The 25169-nt window shown below is 36.0% G+C and overlaps 1 protein-coding gene and 1 non-coding gene across 5 annotated transcripts; both read left to right on the top strand.

The window, feature by feature from the left end:
* Window positions 1–244: 244 nt before the first annotated feature.
* On the top strand, window positions 245–351 carry LOC113002521 (small nucleolar RNA R71). Its single transcript, XR_003268075.1, has one exon. It is a non-coding gene; the product is annotated as a small nucleolar RNA R71 (small nucleolar RNA).
* A 17457-nt stretch (window positions 352–17808) lies between these two features.
* LOC102667919 (ethylene-responsive transcription factor ERF118) lies at window positions 17809–20288 on the top strand. 4 transcript variants are annotated; one of them, XM_006585789.4, is made up of 3 exons: window positions 17809–18026; window positions 18471–18576; window positions 18692–20288. In XM_006585789.4, exon 3 carries the CDS (start codon window positions 18895–18897, stop codon window positions 19987–19989), a length of 1095 nt encoding a protein of 364 aa, XP_006585852.1. In that variant the 5' UTR covers window positions 17809–18026; window positions 18471–18576; window positions 18692–18894; the 3' UTR covers window positions 19990–20288. The 4 variants fall into 4 exon arrangements, with proteins under 4 accessions (XP_006585852.1, XP_006585851.1, XP_006585853.1 ...); XM_006585788.4 differs by having other exon boundaries at window positions 17818–18026; window positions 18365–18576; XM_006585790.4 differs by lacking the exon at window positions 17809–18026 and adding an exon at window positions 18141–18162.
* Window positions 20289–25169: the final 4881 nt, after the last annotated feature.

Here is a 25169-nt window from a genome sequence, read left to right on the forward strand (position 1 = left end):
GCCTTCAAGCTTCTTAGTTTCAGATGATGCAGATGGGTTTGTAGCTACCTCATGCACTCCTCTAATGACTATGGCATCATTTCTGGCGCTAAACTGCTGGGAGTTGGAGGCCATCTTCTCAATTAAATTTCTGGCTTCAGCAAGAGTCATGTCTCCAAGGGCTCCACCACTGGCAGCATCTATCATACTTCTCTCCATATTACTGAGTCCTTCATAAAAATATTGGAGAAGAAGCTGTTCTGAAATCTGATGGTGGGGGCAACTGGCACATAGTTTCTTAAATCTCTCCCAGTACTCATACAGGCTCTCTCCACTGAGTTGTCTAATACCTGAGATATCCTTCCTGATGGTTGTGGTCCTGGAAGCAAGGAAAAATTTCTCTAAGAATACTCTCTTAAGGTCATCCCAGCTCGTGATGGACCTTGGAGCAAGGTAATACAGTCAGTCCTTTGCCACTCCCTCTAATGAATGAGGAAAAGCCTTCAGAAATATGTGATCCTCTTGGACATCTGGGGGTTTCATGGTGGAGAAGACAATGTGAAATTCTTTCAAATGTTTGTGCGGGTCTTCACCTGCAAGGCCATGAAACTTTGGAAGCAAATGAATCAGTCCAGTTTTAAGAACATATGGGACATCCTCATCAGGGTATTGGATGCACAAGCTTTCGTAGGTGAAATCAGGTGCAGCCATTTCCCTTAGAGTCCTCTCACGGGGTGGAGGTTGTGCCATGTTCTCAGAATGTGCAAAATCAGAATGCTCAGAATCAGAATGCTGAAAATTATAATGCTCAAGATCAGGATGTTCAAAATCACCAATAACAGAATGCACAGCTTCACCAGTAATGGAATGCTCAGAATGATCAAAAGGTATAAAATGATGCCTAACTAATCTATGAAATGTCCTATCTATCTCAGGATCAAAGGGTTATAAGTCAGATGGATTGCCTCTAGTCATACACTACATTCAGCATGCACACAACTAGTTGCCTTATCATGTAAATAAAGGTGTAGGTTTGAACTACAGCTACCCTCAAATGATATCCAAATGACTTGAAATTTTGTGAGCAACCTTATAAAATGATGCGAAGATAGCACAAAAAATTTCAGACAAAAATTCAAAGTCTAACTATGAAAGCTAAAAATGGTAAGTTAAGAAAAATAAGTGAATAAAACTTGAAAAATAAAAAACTTTTGACAGAATCGCTTATTTTGGACGATGGAGACCTCAGCCCGCCAGGCTGGCTGCCACGGCGTAAGAAATTTTTTTCTACCCCAAATGCATATATAATAATTGCGATTCTGATAACCGGAGCAAAAGTTATGGCCGTTTGAAGTTTTGACAAACACAAAATTTGCTACTTTTTTGGAACTTTCAAATCTAACCAAACTAAAGGCTCTAGCTATTTTTCCCACAAAATATGGATTAAAAGAAGTTACCACAAAAAAATTCAGCCAAAAATAACAACCCTAGCTACTAAAACAAAAAATCTCAAATAATTCAGCATGGGTGGTCGCTAAAATCCGTCTCTAATTGATTTCTACTACTACTCTGTTTTTGCCGCAAGCACACTCTTCACAGCAAAACACCCAAGACTGAAACAGGGGAAACGCTTAATGGGAAAACTGAAACAGAACACACATTAAACAAAAATACCAGGACACTAAACAACATCAACACACATACTAACACAATACTAACAATTAAACATAAAACACTAGCTAGCTATTATGAACCTTTGGACACTGCTCCCCGGCAACGGCGCCAAATTTGATCGAGGCCGTACCCGAATCAAATAAACATGAAAATGCAGTAACTAGGAAGTGATCCTAGGTCGTTTCCCAACGAGCAGTGACAAACCAAATGTTCATAATATACTTGCAGTAACAATAACGATTGGGGGGGTTTGGTTGTTTAGTAATTAAAGAGCAGAACAAGTAAACTGGAATACGAAAATACTAATATTAAAAACGGGTTGTTTCCTCTGATTCAGAAGCCATTCTCTTATCCTAGGTTATGGAGAATTTGTCCCTAACAGTCAACCACTTAATCCAACCCTGTTTCAATTTACTAAGCGAAAATCAACTTAGGGTTTTCAATACGTGATTAGGCACCACATACACCAGTTAGCCCTTCGTCCATTAAGCATGAACTCAAGTTAGGCTCAGAGGCAATTAATCGAACACGAAGCGTGCACTGATTAATATTCACGAAATTGGGATAACTGGTGAAGGGAAAACTGCCAGGAACCCACATTACAAGCGAAACCTCAAAGAGAGTTGGGCTTCGTCATCAAAAGGAAACAACACTAGAAAATCTAGCCTTCCATGGATTCAAACAGAAAACGCAAATGAAACATGAAACAGAAACATAAATGAACAGAAACGTAAATGAACAAAAACGTAAATGAAAGTAGAAGAAGAAGCACGAATGAACTCGTAATTAGAAGCAGAAAACGGAAATTTGCATTAAGAACGAAAATTGTAACAAGGGAACAGAAAAACGTGAAAACCTAAAACCAAAGCTCTAAATAATGAAAATAGCAGAATAGAATGCCTTGCACGAATCCCAAGGCAACTATTTAAAAAAAAGTCACTCAAAGTCATTGGGCCCTATTACAATACTCTGGCCCAAAACGAAATAAACACTGAACAACATAAAATAAAATTGCGAAATTTCCTAATTAGAAATTAACTAAGGTAAGCGCTGCTTTATTTGCCCTCTTCAAGTCCACAACTAAAATCCGGATTAAGCCCAATGTTTCATTAATTCCTGAAATTAGATTAAAAACATCAAATTAGCTAAATGAGCCCAAATAATAAAACTGCCTAATTAATTGACAATTAAGACCAATCAATAATTAAAATGGTGCAAAAAGGGTTTAGAAAATAGAAGAAAATGATGGCACATCAGGGTCGAAGCAGCTTCTTATACTAATGTCACAAGGAATGTGGTAGTTAGATTCATAAAGAAGGAGTTGATTTGTCGATACGGACTCCCCAGGAAGATCATTACTGACAATGGCACCAATCTGAACAATAAGATGATGCAGGAGATGTGCGAAGACTTCAAGATCCAGCATCATAACTCTACCCCTTATCGGCCAAAGATGAATGGAGTTGTAGAGGCTGCAAATAAGAACATTAAGAAGATTGTTCAAAAGATGACAGTGTCATATAAAGATTGGCATGAGATGTTGCCTTTCGCCCTGCACGGATATAGAACCTCGGTACGAACTTCTACTGGGGCAACACCGTATTCCTTAGTTTATGGAATGGAAGCAGTACTCCCGTTTGAGGTAGAGGTTCCTTCTCAGAGGATCATGGCGGAGTCAGGCCTAGAAGAGTCAGAATGGGCTCAAGCACGCTACGACAAACTTAACCTTATTGAAGGTAAGTGTTTGGCCGCCATGAGCCATGGGCGTTTGTATTAACAAAGGATAAAGAACACATTCGACAAGAAGGTATGCCCGCGCAAGTTCAACGAGGGGGACCTCATGCTGAAGAAGATGTCCCACGCTGTTAAAGATAATCAAGGCAAGTGGGCCCCGAATTATGAAGGACCTTTCGTGGTGAAAAGAGCTTTTTCTGGGGGTGCTCTGATACTCACCCACATGGACGGCGAGGAGTTGCCCTCGCCCGTGAACTCCGATGTAGTTAAACGATATTACGCTTGAAATCTGGGGCAATCGAGAGGACCGTTGCATGTTCTTTTAATTCTGAGTTTTTGTTCTTCTTGGTTTCCTCCAGGGATTCCCTTCCTCTGTATTTGTCTCGTTCCTTTAAAAGAAGAAAAGATGGGTGAGGTTTTAGTCCTCCCTTTGATTTCAAACCTTGTGTTTAGATTTGTTATAACTTGAGCCCTCTTCGCTCGGTGTATGGGGGTGCCCCAAACGCTTATTTAAAATTGAATCTAACCAGCCCTCACTAAAAGAAAGTCATCGCATTAGGAACATTCATACATGCACATACACATGCATATTTTGTGGTAACAGGGGCAGGGCCTTCTTAGGTCACTGTTAGAAGTCAAGACAAGTTGACTGCGGAAATCAACCAAGGTAAGACGGTGACCGGACACGATTGGCCACAGATTTTGTTTCCTACTTGCAGGTACATAGGGACGGATGCAAGTGGGGATAGGGTCATGACCGACCGATCTTTGCCCCTTCCCGGCGCTAAACAAGCAGAGAACGTTGCTGCAAGGCAGCCCAGTATCCTTTGCATTTGCAGTTTCTTTTACTTTTGTTTGTTTTAAATAAGTAATCGACACCTAATTCTAATTTAAGTAGGTTCAAGTAGGCAAACGCTAACCCGTAAGGGAGGAAGAGACATGGTCAATGTTTCCCTCAAAAAAAAATGTGGCAGGTTAGCTCGCCTGGGCGAGCAACCCCTGCATTCAAAATATAAAAACGAGGGAGGGGAACGTTTTTGCATCCAAAAAATCCCCCCCCCCCCCCCCTCATTCAAAAGAGAGAACACGAAGGCTTGCGGTTCTTGCTCCCTCAAGCCACTTTTGGTTGCCTTTTGCTTTCATTTTTGGTGTTATAATTCACTCCAACAAGTAAGTATTCAATCCTTGATGTTTTTTAGCTTCCCATTGGTATATTTTCTTCATTTTTTGGTGCTCCAAATTGTGAGAATGTGCTTATATTTGTGGGGCAGTTTTGGTTTGTTTTTATGCTTGTTTTCTTGAGTTGAGGATTTGAATGAGAAGGCCTTAGGCCTATGCTGTATTCTGAAGCAATGGGGCATGCCACATTGTCCCCATTCTCTTGCAATTTATGTCGAAACGTGCACCCACCAAGTGCTCGGTGAAATGCCCCAATGATGTATGAATATGATTTTGTAAAATGGGGAGAATGGGACTGTTTCTTATATGTAGGTACAGCATAGGAGATTCAAAATAGGTGCCCAAATGCAATTCCAAGCTTAGGAACCCAAACTTGTAGTTTCAATACAAGGGAACATGCTTATGGCTAGGAACCCAAAATTTGGTTTTGAATTAGAAAAGCATAAAATAGGGACTTGCTTGTAAGAATTTGGGCTGCCCCATGATTGGTACTTTGCACCTAAGTAACGTGGGAAATGCTTTTCAATAGTGTGTATACATAGGTAAATGTAAAGGGCATGAAATTCTTTGCAAAGGGTGAAGGAATATTGAGGTCACTTCCTAAATGAATGTATGATAGCACGAGATTCCCTTTTGAATGCAAGTATGTGCATAATGTAAATATCTTGCCAATATGCATAAGTGTGAGTGAAACAATGAAAGTTTGTAAGGTATATATATTTCGAGTGTGTGTAGGTAGTTTGTGATAGCAAATGTTTAGGACATAGTTAAGTGTAAATTTTGACGCAATGCCTTAAGCGTGAGAATGTGTGTTCTTTTCAAATGCATATATATGTATGACAATTAGAATGTGTTGGATGGCCTCTATGTTGATATGAATAGTAGGATATTCTACACATACGCATGTGCATAAATGTGTTACTTTAAACGTGCGCATGAGTTCATTCTAAACCGGAGGGATTAGCATGACATTTTTTGCGTTAAGACAAGCATTATCTTGTAAAACTAACTTCTAAATGTTTGTTCTCGCAGGAAATGGCCACGAGGAAGCTTGCCTCAAAGAGATCTAGGAAGGATAAAGCGGTTGAAGGAACCAATTCCGCTCTCGAATATGACAGCCACCGCTTTAGGAGCGCTGAACACCAGCAGCGCTTCGAGGCCATCAAGGGATGGTCATTTCTCCGGGAGCGACGCGTCCAGCTCAGGGACGACGAGTATACCGATTTCCAGGAAGAGATAGTTCGCCGGCGGTGGGCATCACTGGTCACCCCCATGGTCAAGTTCGATCCAGACATAGTCCTCGAATTTTATGCCAATGCTTGGCCAATAGAGGAGGGCGTGCGAGATATGAGATCCTGGGTGAGGGGTCAATGGATCCCGTTTGATGCAGATACTATCGGCCAGCTCCTAGGATATCCTTTAGTGCTGGAAGAGGGTCAGGAGTGCGAGTATGGCCAGAGGAGGAACCGGTCCGATGGGTTCGATGAGGAGGCCATCGCCCATTTGCTATGTATATCGGGGCAAGATTTTGCCCGGACTGCTGCCGGGAGACGGGTGCGGATCATGCGCACCAACATGATCACCCTGACTCAGATCTGGATGACTTTGCTGCTCAGCAACATCCAGCCCAACGACCATAATTCCGACCTCCCCCTGCCGAAGTGTCAGCTGGTGTACGTCATCCTGACGCGGATGAGTATTCACGTTGCTCAGCTAATCACTGATGCCATCTATATATTTGCAGGTATGGCGCCTACCAGGCACCCTCTGGACCCGGATAAGTCCAACAGGGCCCTGGGATTTCCCGCCTTGATCACAGGACTCTGCCAGTCGTTCGGAGTCCCTGTCGCACCTAGCAAGGTGATTCGGCCGCCCATCACCCGAGCTTTTATTGAGAAGTATTGCACACAGAGACAGGCCCAGGGGGATCCTCCGCAGGCCGCAGACGCGCCGCCACCTCATCAGGCTGGTCTAGCCGGATCGTTTGATACGGAGCAGTATTTGCGGCATTTGGTTCGCCAGTAGGCGGCCAACCACCGGGCACATGTACAGACCCATGATTGTCTTTATCAGATGAGCCTCAGCCTGCAGAGCCAGGGCTTTACTTCTTTTCCGTGCCCTACTCCGAACCAGTTCAGGACAGAGGTCGCATGGCCTGGAGATTAGCCTGAGGCCCGGGCAGGAGAGGCACCAGCAGAGGCACCATTAGAGGCTCCCGACGAGGCAGATGAGGCCCGCGAGGACGAGGAGATGACAGATTTACTTGATTTCTTAGGAGGAAGCGGGGCCACATGATTGGGAGATTCCTTGATCCATATTTCTTTTTGTTTCCATTTTTCTTGGTATATATCATCTTATTTTTGTTTGGCTAAGGGACTAACGTTTGTTTCATGTTTTGACTTTTGTTTTGTACATACATATCGTTTGAGTTGTTACGTCGGTACTTGTTTCATTGTTGTCAATAGTGTTTGTTGAAATTCCGGAACCGTGTAGAGTTTTTTATTTAGGGACGTCGTCCTAAAAATAAAATGAACCAAAAATCCTAATAAAAAGAAAGAAGCATTGTGAATAAAAGTCATGTTCATAGAGAAAAGAAAAGGGTTTATTTATACATGTATGTAAAAGGAAAATGTGTATATAAGGTTTTTGTGTGTAAATGATGCGTGGAAAGAAATTCTTGTGTGTGTGAGCAACGAGTGTATATGAAGAAACTTTTGTGTGAACTATAAGTGTGTGTTGGGAAAAATGAAAAATCTTTGAATATAAATAAGGTTTGTATATAGGCTGTGTGACGTAAAGAGAAGAGTTCTAATGCGTGTACAGAAAAAGTTTGTCATGTATAAAAATATAGATGTACAAAGGAAGGTTTTCCTCATAAAGGACCACAGGTGTATAATTTTTGTGAATATATAAAAATGAAACAAAAAGGAAAAAAGAAAGAAAGACCGCGAAGGTCGACATGTTATAGTTAAGAAGTATAAATCATTCGTAAAGAGCAAACGTATCTTCTGGAAACAAGGGACTGATGCTAAGAGTTTATTTTCCGGAATGAACCGAGATAAGGATGGATGAATTCATTGAACTGATGAAAGAACATAACTTGGAAACGTTGGGTCTGTCTGTGTAAATTCCCAACCGTAGTATCACAATGCCATAAATGGGATGCTTGAGGGCCCACCTGGCTGTAGCCATGACTAATTTTGCACGTTGTTTTCAAATCATCATTGTCACGCGTGCCTTATGGAATAATATGGAAGTTCGGCCCGAAATCGACACCTTGACACCCAAATTTGTCTCGCCCCAGATATCAAGATTGGGGTTCCCACGATAAAAGACCCCATTGAGACACAACCTTAGACCTTTTTGAACCTTGGCCTGTAAAAAAGGAATCCTCATTCTTTCCCCCGAAGCAAAGGACAGCGGAATCTCCTCAAGGGAGAGCAAATAGAATGCTAAACTCGATTTCCCAAAGAAAGGGATGGGGAAGGAAAAGTGAAAAGAAAGAAAAGGAAGAAATGGAAAGAAAGAAAAAAAAAAGAAGAAAAATGAAAATAAAGAAAAGAACAGAAGAAAGGAAAGAAGGATTCCCGATCAAAGATTGAAAAGAAGTGGAAAGGGAAAAGAAGCAATTCTCGATCAATGAAAAAAAAGGACAGAAATTCTTCAAAGCCATATTGCCACTCAGAATCATTCTTGACTGGCAATATCCCACCCCACATGAACAAAGAGGAAAAGACCGAAACACCCAGCTTCATCTCCAAAAAACACTATCCTCGAGAAAATCCTATTAGTCCGTGATCGTACGTTTGATCTTTGATTCGATAGGAAATCGTGTGCAAAATGATGTCATGGTGCAGTTATGGTTTGGGAATAGGATAAAACACTTGCCTTGTGAGTTTTATACACTATGAGTGATTTATTTTCAGCTTAGCCCGATGTTTCCCATGCATGTTCATTTGAAAGCTAAAAGTTGACATCCTACCCTTCATTCTCGGTTACAAGGAAGATTACCCTTGGCACAAGTATATTGTTTCTCTAAGATGTGGTGCTCTCGCAAATGATTTATTTTTCTTTGCAAAAAGCATGTTATCCTTTCAGGTGGAAGAACCCGGTAGACCGTTTGGTCCTGCCAACCACCCTTTCTCGGAGCCTCATGAATGTTATTGCCTAGCGCTGTTCATGTGTCCTCCACTTTCGAGTTTGGAGTTGTGTTTCATGATTGCCTAAGTGCGGACCCTCAAGGCAATCCTCCATTCTCACCCTTTTTCGGAGCCCCATGAATGTTATTGCCTAGCGCTGTTCATGTGTCCTCCACTTTCGAGTTTGGAGCTGTGTTTCATGATTGCCTAAGTGCGGACCCTCAAGGCAATCCTCCATTCTCACCCTTTTTCGGAGCCCCATGAATGTTATTGCCTAGCGCTGTTCATGTGTCCTCCACTTTCGAGTTTGGAGCTGTGTTTCATGATTGCCTAAGTGCGGACCCTCAAGGCAATCCTCCATTCTCACCCTTTTTCGGAGCCCCATGAATGTTATTGCCTAGCGTTGTTCATGTGTCCTCCGCTTTCGAGTTTGGAGTTGTGTTTCATGATTGCCTAAGTGCGGACCCTCAAGGCAATCCTCCATTCTCACCCTTTTTCGGAGCCCCATGAATGTTATTGCCTAGCGTTGTTCATGGGTCCTCCACTTTCGAGTTTGGAGCTGTGTTTCATGATTGCCTAAGTGCGGACCCTCAAGGCAATCCTCCATTCTCACCCTTTTTCGGAGCCCCATGAATGTTATTGCCTAGCGCTGTTCATGTGTCCTCCACTTTCGAGTTTGGAGCTGTGTTTCATGATTGCCTAAGTGCGGACCCTCAAGGAAATCCTCAATTCTCCCCCTTTTTCGGAGCCCATGAATGTTATTGCCTAGCGCTGTTCATGTGTCCTCCACTTTCGAGTTTGGAGCTGTGTTTCATGATTGCCTAAGTGTGGACCCTCAAGGCAATCCTCCATTCTCACCCTTTTTTCGGAGCCCCATGAATGTTATTGCTTAGCGCTGTTCATGTGTCCTCCATTATCAAGCGCGAAGCCTCTGGTGACTGGGAAATACGTTCTTCTGTTGTTTTCCAGATCGGTTCCTTCGCCAAACATGTGCATATGTGTATATGTATATTATATTCGTTGTTCTTATTGTTGTTTGTATTTTGTTTTGTGCAGAAGAAAAAAAAGAAGAAGGAGTACAGACGAGAGTCGTCATCACGGAAAGGGCAGGACGGACGAAATCAGTGTCCTATCTTTGCTTTCCTCTTATCTCCGATGAGAGGTAAGTAAAGAGGGGCAACTGTCATACCCTAATTTCGTCCGGGGATTATTATTTGATGATATACAACCTTTGATTGTCCGCTTCGAGACACTTGGCGTCCTTTGTTGCACAATGAATAAAGTCCCGAGACGTGTCAGAAATCAAAAGGAAGCAGGCTTGCGCAATCCGTGAAATTCCGTAATGTGGCGGAAATCGAAAAGAGGTGTTTTTGCACAATCCGTAAGTTTCCGTAACTTCTTCGAAAGCTAAAAAAGAGTAAATACATAATCCGTAAGGATTCGTAACCTTGCGGAAGAAAAAATAAGTATCGTTACGAAATTCGTGAAGTTTCATAACGTTACGGAAAAAGAATTACCAAAAAAATAGAAGGGGTGCATTTAGTAAAAAGGGGGTACAAATAGCAATCTGGCCCACTTGGGCCTTCCAGATCCTTCCTCCAGAAGGTTGTTGCTTCTGGAGGAAGCAACCTTGCTCGCCTGGGCGAGCTGGGTGGCAAGCTCCTCCCCTATTTTGCTATAAATAGGGGGAGGAGTGAAGAAGAAAAGGGTTCAGCCTTCTTGGCACTTCCCATTCTCTCGAAATAGCTGAGGAAAATTAGTTCCGTGAAGAAAATCCAAGCCGAGGCGCTTCCGTAACGTTTCAGTGTGTAATTACACGAAGATTCTCGACCGTTCTTCAAGATTCATCGTTCGTTCTTCGTTTGCTTCAGTCTTCAACAGGTAAGTACCTCAAACCGAGCTTTTCAATTCATTCTATGTACCCGTGGTGGTCCACATTTTGTTTCATGTATTTTTATTCTCGTTTTCATTCGCTTTTTATACCCCCTTTTGACGTGCTTAAGCCATTTATTTAAGTCATTTCTCGCCTAATCTAAAAATAAAATAAATTTCCACCGATCGTTTGAATTGTATCATCCGTTAATTTCGGTTAAAATAAATTCCGACCGTTTGGTCATGCCGTAACTACGTTGGAAATCAAAAGAAAGGAAAAATAATAATATAATAATCAAAAAATACCCTTTTAGTAACATAAAGCGAAAAATCAATCGAACGTTTTCTCTTTGGGATTTCTCATTCTTAATTGAATTGACTAATAACTAAAGTGAAACTAAGGCTAAAATCAAACTCGCCTAGTCAAGCTCGTCCACAAAAATAGGGTTTTCAAAGTTTATCATTTCAATTTCTTACCAAGTAAAATGGATCATTTTTAAGGTCCAACGCCTTAAAATGATCACCTTTCAAGTAAAAAAGAATCACTCGATTCACGCATAAGAAAGAACTACGTAGGTCTGATTTCCTCTCCAAAGGAGGGTACGTAGGAGCAAAAGCCCCGCTTTTGTCGACCTCAAAAAAATAAAAAGAAATAAAAGTTAAGGTAACACAATTTCCACAATTCTAAAAAATGGGATGTTGTCCTTTAAGACAAACGTGAGACGTGCTAATACCTTCATCAAACGTAAATACAACTCCCGAACTTAGAATTTTCATTTTGACCGGTTTCCTTCGGTTTTCCCGACGTTTTCCACAAATAAACGTTGGTAGCGACTCCGTGCACCTTTCCTCCTTTGGAAAGCGCACCCGTGAGCCTCGCCCTCGCTCGCTCGCGAAGGGCACGTTGCGACAGGACTTTATTAATTTAACTATTCACTTTAAACCAAACTTCAGGGAGGTTTAGTGATTTTAAAATAAGTTTAGATAGGTAAGTTGGGGGAGTATGTGGAACTATAAAGTGGTAAAGTGTAATATACCCTAGTTTTTTTCAGTCACATGTCCTCTTTTATGATAAGCTTATTTTGTTAAATTTTTTTTATATGATGTTGTCTATTTGTGCTAACTGTTGATGACTTAATTTTATTTAATTAGTTGTTTACCTATTTTAGAAAATGTTTGATCTGGATGGTGCTCATGTTTTTGCTATGGACATTTCAAATCAAATTTTATTAATTACACAAAAGCGAAAGGCAATAGGTGGAATGCACTTGTTAACTAAAGTAAGATTCTTCAATTTGAAGTATTTATGTGTATATGTATGTGGCTTTAGTATATCTTAACTCTTATACAATGAAGGATTTCAATTTAACCTTTATGGGAACTCGACTTTGTAGATGAGCTTGATGTCTCCATTTGAGATGCAAAACATCTTACTGCCTTCCGGCACAAATGGTATTAAAGACCTACACATTTCTGCTTCTCATAGTAGTAGCCTGGCTCTCTTTGCTTCTCTAGGAAAGAAATTATCAATGCTCAGGTATGGTTGCATTAAGTACTAATTCATCTTGTCTGACGTAGTAAAAATTTGGTCATTGATGTATTTCCTTTTGTTACAGCTTGGACAGCGGCAACCTTGTTGTCAATTATGACCTACAGGTGTAGTTTGATTCAATATTTTGATTTGGTAATTTAGTAGTAATAAAGCTGTTGGAAATATTTTGTAATTGCTATGTTTTGTGGTTTTTAAGATTGGTATTGCTTGTGTATTTAACTTTTTATCCTCCTTGAGTTGAGTAATATAAATTCATAAGGACCAGCTAAAAAGACAGCAAGTCTATAAAGGTTTTCAGTCTCTTTGCATGTTTTTCCAAAGACGGCCTTTTAAAGTAACCATTAACTAAACACCATGAAGAAGATAAAAAAAAACCAGTGATTTCCATAAAGGATGCAGTGTTGTAAGTAGATATCCAGAAAGTCTAGCTTTTTTCTCCAACCTTAGGCATGAACTAACTGCAAATAGCATACGGCAGGAGGGCAAGGCCATCAATCGCCATTAGTTCCCCTGATTCCAAAGCCTCAAATGTCATAAGAGAAAATCCTCCCAACTACATGTAGAAAATTATAAATAAATTCTTAAAATAGTTTTTTTTTCATGCCCCATTTCCCCTTGTTCTACTAATTTATTGCTCAAAGATTGTAATCTATCACAAGCTGAGCTTACTAGTCCCTCTTTGGGGGGTTTCACCTTTACTAGAATTGTATTCCAAGTTCCTAAATGGTCTTGTTCATGGGATCTCAACAATTCACATTACATATATGTTGGACTACAGGTCAACACTTTGGTTTTGTATTTATTTGATGTGGGAACTTCAAATGCTAATCTTCATATAACTTCCTTGCAGAATGGTTCTGTCTTGGTGTTTGATATGTGGCAAACTGTAGGACCCATGAAATCTCTAGTTGGTTTGACTAGCAACCCTGTGCATACTGTACATGCTCTTGCACAAACTTCAAGTTTGTCTTCTGGTGTTAAAACCATTCTATCTGCATCTGTCGTTGGCCTTTGTTAGTGGAACATTGATTCTGAAGAGCAGTAGGCTGCTTATATTTTATGGATATTTTCTTTACATATGTTCATTATCTTTGCCTTATACTTAAAAACCATCCCTTCTAGCCCCTGTACAAAGCATTTTTGGGTCCCTCTGGTCCTTGTTACACGAACTTTAAATTTCTTTGAATGTATGTGATCCTAAAGTCTTATCATTATTTTAAATTTCTTCTGATCAGTTTCTTAGGACTGTAGTAAAATGCATTTTTCATCACCAGATGTAAATAGAAGTTAATGACTTTTACCTACACATTATACATAGTAGGTAAAACCTATAGTGACAGAGAATTAGCCGTCATTATATGTCCCCTCAAAGTTGACGGAAGAAATGTCCGTAGGACAAAGTCTATCATACATTTACCTACGGATTTTTTATTTATAGTGACAATTTTTGTCCGTAGGTATATGTCATTTTTCTTGTAATTAAACTTTTTTTTGGAAGAACGTTAAAAATTGATTGTGTAACACTTGTATAATTACTTTTTTCACTTGATTATATGGAAGCACATTTAAAATAAATAATAGAAGTATAGCTTAGAATATCTTTCTTCTTTAAGTGCATATCTTGATAGTGAGAATGTGATTATTTAAATAAAAATAATATATTAATTAAGAGAAAAGATCAAATTACACCAATGTAATTTAATCAATTATTACACTATTTTATAATTTTATATAAAATGTAATTTTTATCGATTCGACCATTGAATTATATCTACACATTGTCAAAATTATTTGTGTCAAATTTTGTAAAAATTGAATAATAATAAAAAGGTAATCAAATGATTCATATTTTAGTATATTTTAAAAAATTTATATCATCTCAATTTTATTATGTATGAATGAGGTAACAAATAATTTTGAATTAATATAAAATTTTGTATATAAGATCTATGTGAAAGGAATCTTCAATCCAATATTAAATTTTAAGAAAAAAATTATTCAATTACAAATTATTTAACAGTGTAATAGTTGAACAAAATTACACCAATGTAATTTAATTAATCCTCATTAAGTAATAATTAATATATATATATATATATATATATATATATATATTAATAATTGATAAATTTGATGATATATGTTATCACGTACCACTAATTATATAGTAATTTTTTTAATGATATATATTGTAACAAATTATATTTTAATCTCTATATATATATATATAATTAATAGATATGATGAAAAATGATATCTCAATGACTTTTCATCAATTTATATTGTTTAGGATAACTATATTTTATATATTATTATAAGTCTCATATTTATTTATATATATATATATATATATATATATATATATATATATATAATTAGTGACATTAATTATTATTAACATTATATTATAAACATATTATATATATATATATATATATATATATATATATATATATTATATTTGTTATTAAATTTGATGACTTTTAGTTATTATTATATTTAATGATTTTGTTTCTTTTATATATTGTAAGATTACTGTTGTGCATTCTGTTTAATTGTTATTGAACTCGTAAAACTAAATCTGAAACTTGAAATAAAAAATTAGTATAAATACATGTGTTTCTTTCTTTACCATTTGAAATAAAAAAATTAATTTTAAAGTTTTATAAAACTAATAAATAGTTTTATAAAAGTATTTATTTATTAAATATTTTTTTATTTGAGGTTAGATACTTAAATAATTAAAAAAAAAATCAGCTACCCATTTGATGAATTCCTGAATTTGTACCTGAATGTAACCGCCAAACACATAGGAGAACAAATAACTCGTTTTAAAAGATAAAATAGTGATTAATGCACATTTTTCTCAACACATTTTTTAGTAGTATGAAGTTGAATATGAATTTTTTACACGCTAAATCAAACGAACACATTGTATAAGCAACTCATTTTAAAGAGTGAAACAAACACATTGTAGTTAATCCAATTTAAAATGTCAGTTACATTAATTAATTATTCACAAAAATGTCCTTAAATAAAATCATTTCACTTAGTTCTGTTAATACTTGGTAGAATACATTAATTTTAGTTTTTGGATGACATTAAGTTTAATTTTAACTCTTGATATGTAGAGAAATTGGGAAACTATATTATTTTGTCAATTCCCTTGCACAACTTATCTCTTTGCCATGCAGGGGAAACATGACATATTAATATTGGTAAGTTTTCTTTACACAAGTCATTTGACAGAGAGAAAAAAATCATTGTCACGGGTCTCTAATATTAAAAAAACATTTTTTATATAAAAAATAAGGAAATTTTATTTAACTTCATCTTATTTAATGTTATTATTTCTAAAATATTTTTTCTTATCCTTAATACTAAATTGTAATGAAAGATAAATTGAAAAAATTATTTTTTAATTAAAATTAATACAATTAAATGTGATTAACTAATTTTCTTAGTTAATATATCTTTTTCTTGTTATATGTAACCAATTTTCTTAATTATGGTGAACTGATTAATTAGACTTTATATCTTCTTTGAGTGCATATATGATACACGCTAAAAAAATAATTAATGCATGTTTTTTTTCTCATTAAATTTTCTAATTGTTTCAAGATCAGCATCAATTTTAAACATGATATAACGCTCAATTAAGCAAATTATATAACAAATACCTCATTTTAAAAGTTAAAATAATAATTATTACGCCTTTTTTCAACACATTTTATAGTAATACGAAGATCAATGTGAATTTTCAAAGGGCTAGCTAAAACAAACACATGGATGATAAAAAAAAAACTAGTTTTTTCTTTTAAAGTATAACTATAACTAGCTTTTATAAAAAGGAAATATAAAACTATAACCAATCTTATAGTTATGGGTGTTTCAAATAATTTATTTTAAAAATAGTTATAGTTATAAAACTTTAACTAGTTTTATAGAAATAGTTATTTGAAATAACTTGTTTTTATTCATCCTAACTAGTTGTGTGATTGATTTTAAATATAACATGTTATATAGTTGGTTATATAACTAATTTATTTATAACTAGTTATATACTCATATTTTAAAAACAATAACTAGCTATATCAAATTATATTTATATTTTAAAAATTAGTTATGATTATAGTTATAATATACCCATTTATAATCTAATTATTTATTAAGTAGTGTTATAGTTACAAACACATTACAAAATAAGTAGTTCATTTTAAAGAGAAACTAATATTCTAGATCATTAATACTCATTTTCATCTTTATTATAAGATCTATATTAAAAGTATGATTTGATCCTTATTATAAGATCTAATCTAAATTTTTTCATGTATTAATTATTTTTCACAAAAAATACTCTTAATTAAAGTGATTTCTCTTAGTTCAATAATTAGTTGGAAGAGTACAATAAAATTTTAGTCTTTGGATGGCATGAAGACTAATTTCAATTTTCCTTTTGATATGGATAGAATTTGAAAAATTGTATTATTTGTCTAGAAAGGTAAAAATCACAAAAAAAAAAAGAGGTGAATTATGATATTAGAAAATGACTATCATTTGTTCCTTAAAGACACACCAACAAGATTTTTTTTCAAAAGAGTTACTTCCTCCATTTCTATATATAAGACATAATTACCTAATTCATTAACATTAAAAAAAGTTGTTAGTTTAATTAATAACAATAAATTTCTCTAAAATTTGTAACATTTTCAAAATTATTTTTATCATTAATACTTTCACCTCTTCTAATTATTTGTGAATACATTTTCTCTCTTCTTTTAATGAGAGATATTTCTAATTTAAAAATAATTAATGCAAGAAACATTATATATTAAGTTTTATAAAAAGGAAAAAATACTAATTCAAATTTGGGTCTTATAAATATGAACCATCAATCATACTTAACAGACTTAAAAATCTATTTTCTCAAAAAAAAAAAAAAAAACAAACCATAATATGTGTAAAACAGGTAAGGAGAGCAAGAAGATAACTAGTTTGTCTCGGTCACTTATATACGTCTAATTCTTTGTAACTCACCCAGTTTCAATTATCTTTTTTAAAAAAAATACAAATATTTTTCCGTATCACTTTTGCTTTTCCTATCCAACAAAACATAACACATTAATGTTTTTAAGTTTTGTTCACAATGGTAGTTTTGAAAAAATAAAATGAATGTAATTACTCCCTTCGTCACACATAGTAATCGTGGTACAAGAAAAAAAATCTCTAAATAATTATCATTTTAACTTTTGAATGTAACATTAATTATTTTTTTCACTTATATTTTTTATATTAACTGAAAAAGCTAAAAAAGCCAAAAATAAATTAATGATGATGTTAATTTCATAAAATTATTATTCTTCCATCTATTTATTGATTTTCTTGTGTGTATAAAATAACTTAAAACTCAATTATAATTAAACGAAAGCACTCGATAATAAAGATTAGAAGGAGTAAAAAATATTAATAATTAATATTACGTGTGTGGAAATATCAACTGTTATTTTCTGTCATTATTATTTTAAAAGATAAAATAATTAATAAAAATTAATGTTATACATGCATGTAATGAAAAATATAAGAGTTTAGGAACACATTTATTGTGTCATTAAAGACTTAGCAAATATATGTCAAACAGAAAACATAAAAATGTAACAGGACAGTTGGACAATGCACATTCGTTCATCACACAAAGTGATGATGCAAAATGAAAACGGTGAGTGCGTGGCGCATGAAACCGCAGAAAAATAGAGGAGAGAGAGAATAAACAGAAGAGAGTGAAAGAGTCTTTCAGTGTGAAACAACTGAAAAACAGAGAAAGCGACAGGGCAGAGAAAAAGAGGTTCCAAAGCAGCCACCATAACAGTGAATACACATAGTTACAAAACAAGCATAAGGTAAAATTTACCTAGAAAAAGGTCTTCGATTCTCGTGGCATAAACATTAAACAAAAGGGTGTTCTATGTTTTTATTAATGCAATTGGGGTTAATTGTTTTATAGAGATTTGCGCCTGTTTCAATCCGTGTACCAAGGTAGCCACTTTTTTTCTTTTCTTTTGTTTTTTCTGTTAACCCAGACACAGGTGATAGATCGGTCATAAAAAAATATATTTTGGGACAGAAAAATCTTGGCCATAGATTTGTAATCTTTTCATCTCAAAAAATTTCTCGTGCTGTTGTGTCTCTATATATACTGTGCAACTCCATCTCTTACGGTTTCTCTCTTGTTGGTCAGAGGGAGAGTAGTGTGTGTGTGTGTTTTTTGTTTGGATTTCTATGAGGAATCCATTGAAGGAGGAAGAACAGGAGATTTATGTCGTCTTGGTTTTATTTGGAAGTAGTGATTGGAGCTTTGTTGAAGCTCGGGTTCGGTTACGCTTGTGTTTGCTGCATGCTACTCTGGTTGGTGTTGAATTCTGCTGTTTCGATGAGTTTGAGGTCAAAAAGGTAATGTTGGATTTTTGTGCTGGAAGCTATTTGTTGTTCATGTTTTGGATTTGATGTTGGAGTTTGTAATTTTTTTTTCTCGGGGTTGTGTTTTTATTTTGTTTTATTTTTGCAGGACATGTTATGGAATTCTGGTTTGTTATGGAGGCTTTCAGATAAAAAAATTCTCTGCTTTCTTCCTCCTTTGGAGAGTGGATCTCACTTGATGTTCTTGAAATTATGAGGGATTTTTTTTTTGGTTTATTAAAAAAAATTATTTTGTTTTGTTGAACAATTTTTCTGGGTATTTTGAGGGGTTTTGACCCAATTTTTTTTACCATGGTGGAGCCTCTTAATCAATCGACTCCTAGGACGAAAAAAATGAAACACAAGCGAAATCCGATTCATGACTCGAAAATGACGAGGAAACTGCGCATCATTTGCAATGATCCTGATGCTACTGACTCTTCATCTGATGAGGATGAGTATTTTGGGAATGTTAGGAAGATGAAGAGAACTGTGCTTGAGATTGCTCTTCCACCTGTTCCGGTTAACCCTGTGGTTGCAGATGAAACTAGTACTGAGAGCACAAACAATGATGAATTGAACCAGACGAAGAGGGTTATGGCGAAAACCCCCTCAGTGAAGAGGCAATCTTGTGGGAAATACAAAGGTGTTCGGATGCGGAAATGGGGCAAATGGGCCGCGGAGATTCGTGACCCTTTCAAGGGCACGCGAATCTGGTTGGGCACTTTCAGCACTGCAGAAGAGGCTTCTCAAGCCTATGAGACCAGAAGGCTTGAGTTTGAGGTCATGGCCAAGGCTCTATCTGATGAGAAGAGCAACAATGGCAGCAGCAACAACAATGTTGTTGCTTCTGCTGAAACTGAAACTGTGGCTGCCCCTGAAAATAACAGTTCAAACTATTATGTTTCTTCTGCTGCAGGTTCTGTATCAGACTCCAAGTCTGCTTTTATGGATGAATCAGAGAGTGTGTTGTCACACACATCACCATCTTCTGTGCTTGAATTGGATACATCTGCTTCCAATTTGATTGGGAGTGGTAAGGTTTCAAGCAATGAAATTGTTGAGACTAAAGGGTTGGAGGCCGAAGTTGCTGAGACTAAAAGTTTGGCAGCTGAATTTGCCGAGCTGGAAATCCAAGATTTGAGTATGCTGAATGTACCATCCCCATCTGCTGTTGCTGCTGCTACGTCTGAGTATGAATTGGATTTGTTGGCATTTGACAGTTTCAAATATGGATTTGATTATGAACATGGCTTTGATGATGATTTTGCTGCCCTGGAAGACATTCACATTTGCAGTTTTGATGATAATGAGCCTAGCGAGCTTCCTGATTACGATTTTGATGACTTTGGTGCTGATGAGTTTGCTGGTTGGATTGAAGAACCCCTCAATATACCTTGCGTATAGATTTTGCAGCTACATAGGAATGAGTTCTATCCAAGAGAATTACAAGTTTTGTGTCATTGCTTAAAAATGCTCTACAGTTTTGTGAGATCTCAGGAAAAAACTAGTTCCTGGGGGTGTTGTTTTGTTTTAATTTATTTGTTTCTTTAGGGAGATGGAAGATCAATGAGAGGTTAAGAGAGAATGCCTTGGTTTTCCTTGTGCTATTAGAGCCGTCCAAGGGTTTTTCAATTTCTATTATCATGAAAGTTCTGAGTGTGTAGAAGTCTATCAAACTTGAATTCTATTATCTTTATGAAAAATTCTATGGTATCCTTGGAAATTTAAAGGTTTTGGTACTGTTGTTGAAAATGCTCTCTCCCTTCTCTTTCCCCTCTCTTATTTGTTGTGTTCAAACTCATTCAACTAATAGTTAAAAAAAGTTATACCAAAATCCTTAAATTTTGTTGGGTACAATAGCAACTCTCTATTTTGATTGCAAATACGTGTGAATTTCGTTCATTGTTATGTTGGATATATAAAATGCATAAAAACCATTTTCCATTTTTTTTCCTGTGGAAGCTCCAAGTTTTGTACCCGGATTCTTGTTGCCTTACTCAGGCATTTATGCAATCAGTAAATCGAAATTATTGAATAAAGATTTAATAACTGGTATTTTATCTCAATGAATCATATTTAAAGCATGTAAAACATGCATTTCATATCTCTGCCCTTCATTCTTCTCAATGGTTATGGTTATAATTCTGTTCTTTTGGTTTAGTATTATCATAATTAGGACGTTAGTATTCTTCTGTACATTATGAGAATGAGAACGAAGTATTTATACAATGATAAGTAAAAACCAATAAAAACAAAATAACATCTAATTAGCTAAATAACAGAAAAGTAAAACTAATTAACTAAAATGAGAGATATATTGTAACAGCCCCCCTCAAGTTGGATGAAATATATTTTGGAGAACCAACTTGCGAGTGATATCTTCAAATGGCGGACGGGGAAGAGCCTTAGTGAATATATCTGTAATTTGCTAAGTGGTTTTGACATGAATAAGCCTGATAAAACTTAAGGCAACATGCTCACGAACAAAATGAACATCTATGTCTATGTGTTTGGATCGTTGGTGAGGAATAGGATTGGTAGACAAGTAAATGGCTGAGATATTGTCACATAAAACCATAACCATTGGAGGAGGATGATGAAAGAAACGAAGAAGTTGTCGAAGCCATAATAATTCAGAAGTGATGGAGGCAATAGCTCTATATTTAGCTTCAGCTGAAGATCTAGAAATTGTTGGTTGTCTCTTAGATTTCCAGGTGAGAAGAGAATCACCCATGAAAATGCAATAACCCGTAGCTGATCTTTTACTGTCCACGCAGCTGCCCCAATCCGCGTCTACATAAGCAATCAAGTTGAATTTGGATTGTGAAGAGAAGAAACCTCCTTGACCAGGAGTGGCCTTAAGGTAATGAAGTATGTGGTGAGCAGCTTGTAGATGAGGCATGCGAGGTTGACTCATTAATTGACTTAATTTTTTTACAACAAAACAAATGTCTGGTTGAGAGATGCTAACATACAAGAGTCTGCCAAGTAATCTTCTGTATGCAGAAGGATCTGGAAGAAGTTCTCCATCAATGGATGTGAAATGTTGACCTGGATCCACAGGAATAGGAGTAGGTTTGGCATGACTAAAGCCTGTATCTTCAAGGAGCTGAAGGATATATTTTCATTGACAGAGATGAGCTCCTTTAGGTGATTTAGCAATCTCCAAGCCAAGAAAACACTTTAAATCACCAACAATATTAAGCTTAAACAAATTTTGTATTAGATGTTGACATTTAAGCAAAGAATTTGAATTTGGTCCTGCAAGAATGATATCATCAACATATACAAGGAGATAAACAATGTGGTTACCACAACCATGACAGAAAAGGGAATAATCACTGGTACACTGAATAAATCCATGAGATTGCAAAGAGATAGAGAATCGTTGGAACCACTTCCTTGAAGCTTGTTTTAAGCCATATATGGATCTTTTCAGTTTGCACACGAGATTGTTAGACAAGTGGCCTCAGATATCTTAAGAAGGGGGGGGGGGTTGAATTAAGATATTCCAAACTACTTCCCCAATTAAAAATCTATTTCACTTTTTATTCAAGTTATAAATTCCCTTAACAATGAACTTCTTAAATATTAATTCAAATAAAAACAATTTGAATATGAATATAAAGCAATAATAACCAAAGGATTTTAAGGGAAGAGAAAATGCAAACTCAGATTTATACTGGTTCGGCCACACCCTTGTGCCTACGTCCAGTCCCCAAGCAACCCGCTTGAGAGTTCCACTATCTTGTAAATTCCTTTTACAAGTTCTAAACACACAAGAACAATCCTTCCTTTGTGTTTAGAATTCCTTTACAACAAGAGACTCTCGGTCTCTTAATCCCTTAACGAATTAGAAGGAGAAGAAGAATGAATCTCTCTAGAAAGAGATAGATTTTACAAATTGAGCACTCAAATAATTTCTTAATGAATTGCAATTGAATTGGCCAAGGAATTCTTAAGAGGATAAAATGATTTTGCTCTTTGAGAGGATAAACACTTTTGTTCTGAAAAACTCTGAGCAAATTCGTGTTATAAGTCACATATATATAGACCATTGGTGGTCATGAAAAAGCCCTTTGAGAAGTTGTGACTCTTAGAAAGATTTTTCTGAAAATCTTGTCTGGTAATCGATTACAGGAATTGTGTAATCGATTACAGCTTTTAAAATTTGAATTAAAACATTTATTTGAATTAAAACATTTATTAACTGCGGGTAATCGATTACCAAAATTGTGTAATCGATTGCACAGTCTAAAATTTAAATTCAAATTTTAGTAGCTGTTGTAAAACATATTTGGCCACTGGTAATCGATTACATCCTCTGGTAATCGATTACCAGAGAGTAAATCCTTTGAAAAACACTTTTTAATTTAAATTACTTGGCCAAACCTTTTGCTAATTCAATTAGGAATTCCCTTCCTAATATACTAGTGATCATCTTGATGTTGTGACTTGTAATCTTGAAGTATTGTCTTGAATTTAATCTTGAAAAGCCCATTTGCATCAATTGCATCATATCATCATGATCATCATCAAAACACCAAAGGCAATTGCATCTACAGAGATTACCTTGAGCTGGTTGAGGGAGTTGATAACCTTGTGGTATTTTCATGTAGACTTCTTCGGTTAGATGACCATTCAGGAAGGCGTTTTGTACATCCAATTGTATAAAAGACCACTTTTCAATGGCAGCAAGAGATAAGAGGACACAGATAGTAGTTATAGTAGCAACCGGTGAGAAGGTGTCAAGAAAATCAATGCCAGCATCTTGTGTAAATCCACGGGCAACAAGATGCACTTTGCGTTTGGCAAGAGAACCATCTGCATTATATTTCACCTTATAGACCCATTTACAGCTAATTGCCTTTTTGTCTTTGGGTAATGGATCAATATCCCAAGTGTTGTTAACATCCATAGCTTGTAACTTAGTAGCCATGGCATCTCGCCATTCAGGGAATTGAACAGCTTGATGATAGTAAGTAAGCTCATATACAGTGGTGATTTGCAGGGTGAAATGTCTGTGTGAAGTGGACAATTGATCATAGGATAAGAGGTGATTGATGGAGTTAGATCACCTAAGATTGGGAATGTTGACATGGAAATCATTAAGGTTAGATGGAAGAGTAGATTGTCTGGATGATCTGTGGGTAAGAGCAGATGGCTGAGTGAAATTTTGAATGGTTGTGGGAGACTCAGATTCATTAATGATGCCTGCGGAAGGTACAAGAGCATCATTGAAGGGTGGGTCATGTAATTTTGCTATTGGGGATATATCTACAACTGGTTGAGGAAGGGAGACATGATGAAAAGGATCTTGAGTTTGGTTGGTGATGGAAGAATTAGAACTTTGTTGCATAGCAAAAGGAAAAATGTCTTCATGAAATTTAACATTCTGAGAAATCATAATTTTTCTAGAAGCAAGGTTGTAGAGCTTATATCCTTTAACACCCGGAGGATAGCCAATAAAGACAGTAGGTTCAGCTTGTGGATGAATTTATGCCTGGCATGTTATTGAGTGTTGACATAACATAAAGAACCAAAAACCTTGAAAATGTTGTAGTCAGGTTCTTTAAGATACAAGACTTGATAACGAATCTATTTTTGTAAAATAGAGGTAGGAATTCTGTTGATAATGTAAGTAGCTGGCAAAATGCAATCTCCCCAAAATTCCAGTGGAACTTTAGATTGAAACATAATAGAACGGGCTATATTGAGAAGATGTTGGTGTTTTCTTTCAGCCACTGAATTTTGTTCAGGTGTGTAGGGATATGAAAATTGATGTAAAGTGCCTTCATTAGCTAAAAATTCAGTCAACAAAAATTCCTTTGCATTATCACTTCGAAAGCATTTTATGGTTTTGCCAAATTGGGTTTTGATAAGTTTTAAAAAAATTTGAATGCAAACAGAAGCTTGATGTTTTGATTTTAGTAAAAAAAAACCCATGTAAATCTACTATGATCGTCAACAAAAGTAAGGACGTATTTATAATGGTCATAAGTAACAATATGAAAAGGTCCCCATTGATCACAATGAACCAAATCAAAACAAGAATCAGCCATTTTATGATTGTTAGGAAAAGAGAGGCGATTTTGTTTAGCTAGAGGACACACAACAATCTTGGCAAGAAAAAATACTAGGTAAATTGATACTTTTATTAGAAATAAGAAATCGAAGAACAACATCAGATAAATGTCCTAATCTAGAGTGCCATCTGTCTACAAGAAGATTGGGATCATTATGAGAGTGAATATTAGCAATAGTATGATGAGATGAATTGATTAAAAAACTAGTTGACTTATTATGTAAACCGTGGAGAATGTAAAGGCCATCCAAGGTGCTACCCTTGCCAATCTCCTTCAAATTTAGTGGATCCTATATGGCAAAAGAGGAATGATAAAAAGAGATCTTGGTCCCATTAAACTTAGTTAGAGAACTTACAGAGAGAAGATTGACCTTAAAATCTAGTATAAACAGGACTTTATGAAGAGTAATATGATTATTTAGTTTAATAGAACCGATGGCCTTTACTTCAACAACATTTCTGGTGGGAAGGTAAACAAATTGGTTATTTATATGACTAA

The sequence above is a fragment of the Glycine max genome, chromosome 8 (genome assembly GCF_000004515.6).
Source record: "Glycine max cultivar Williams 82 chromosome 8, Glycine_max_v4.0, whole genome shotgun sequence".
Taxonomy (NCBI): Eukaryota; Viridiplantae; Streptophyta; class Magnoliopsida; order Fabales; family Fabaceae; genus Glycine; species Glycine max.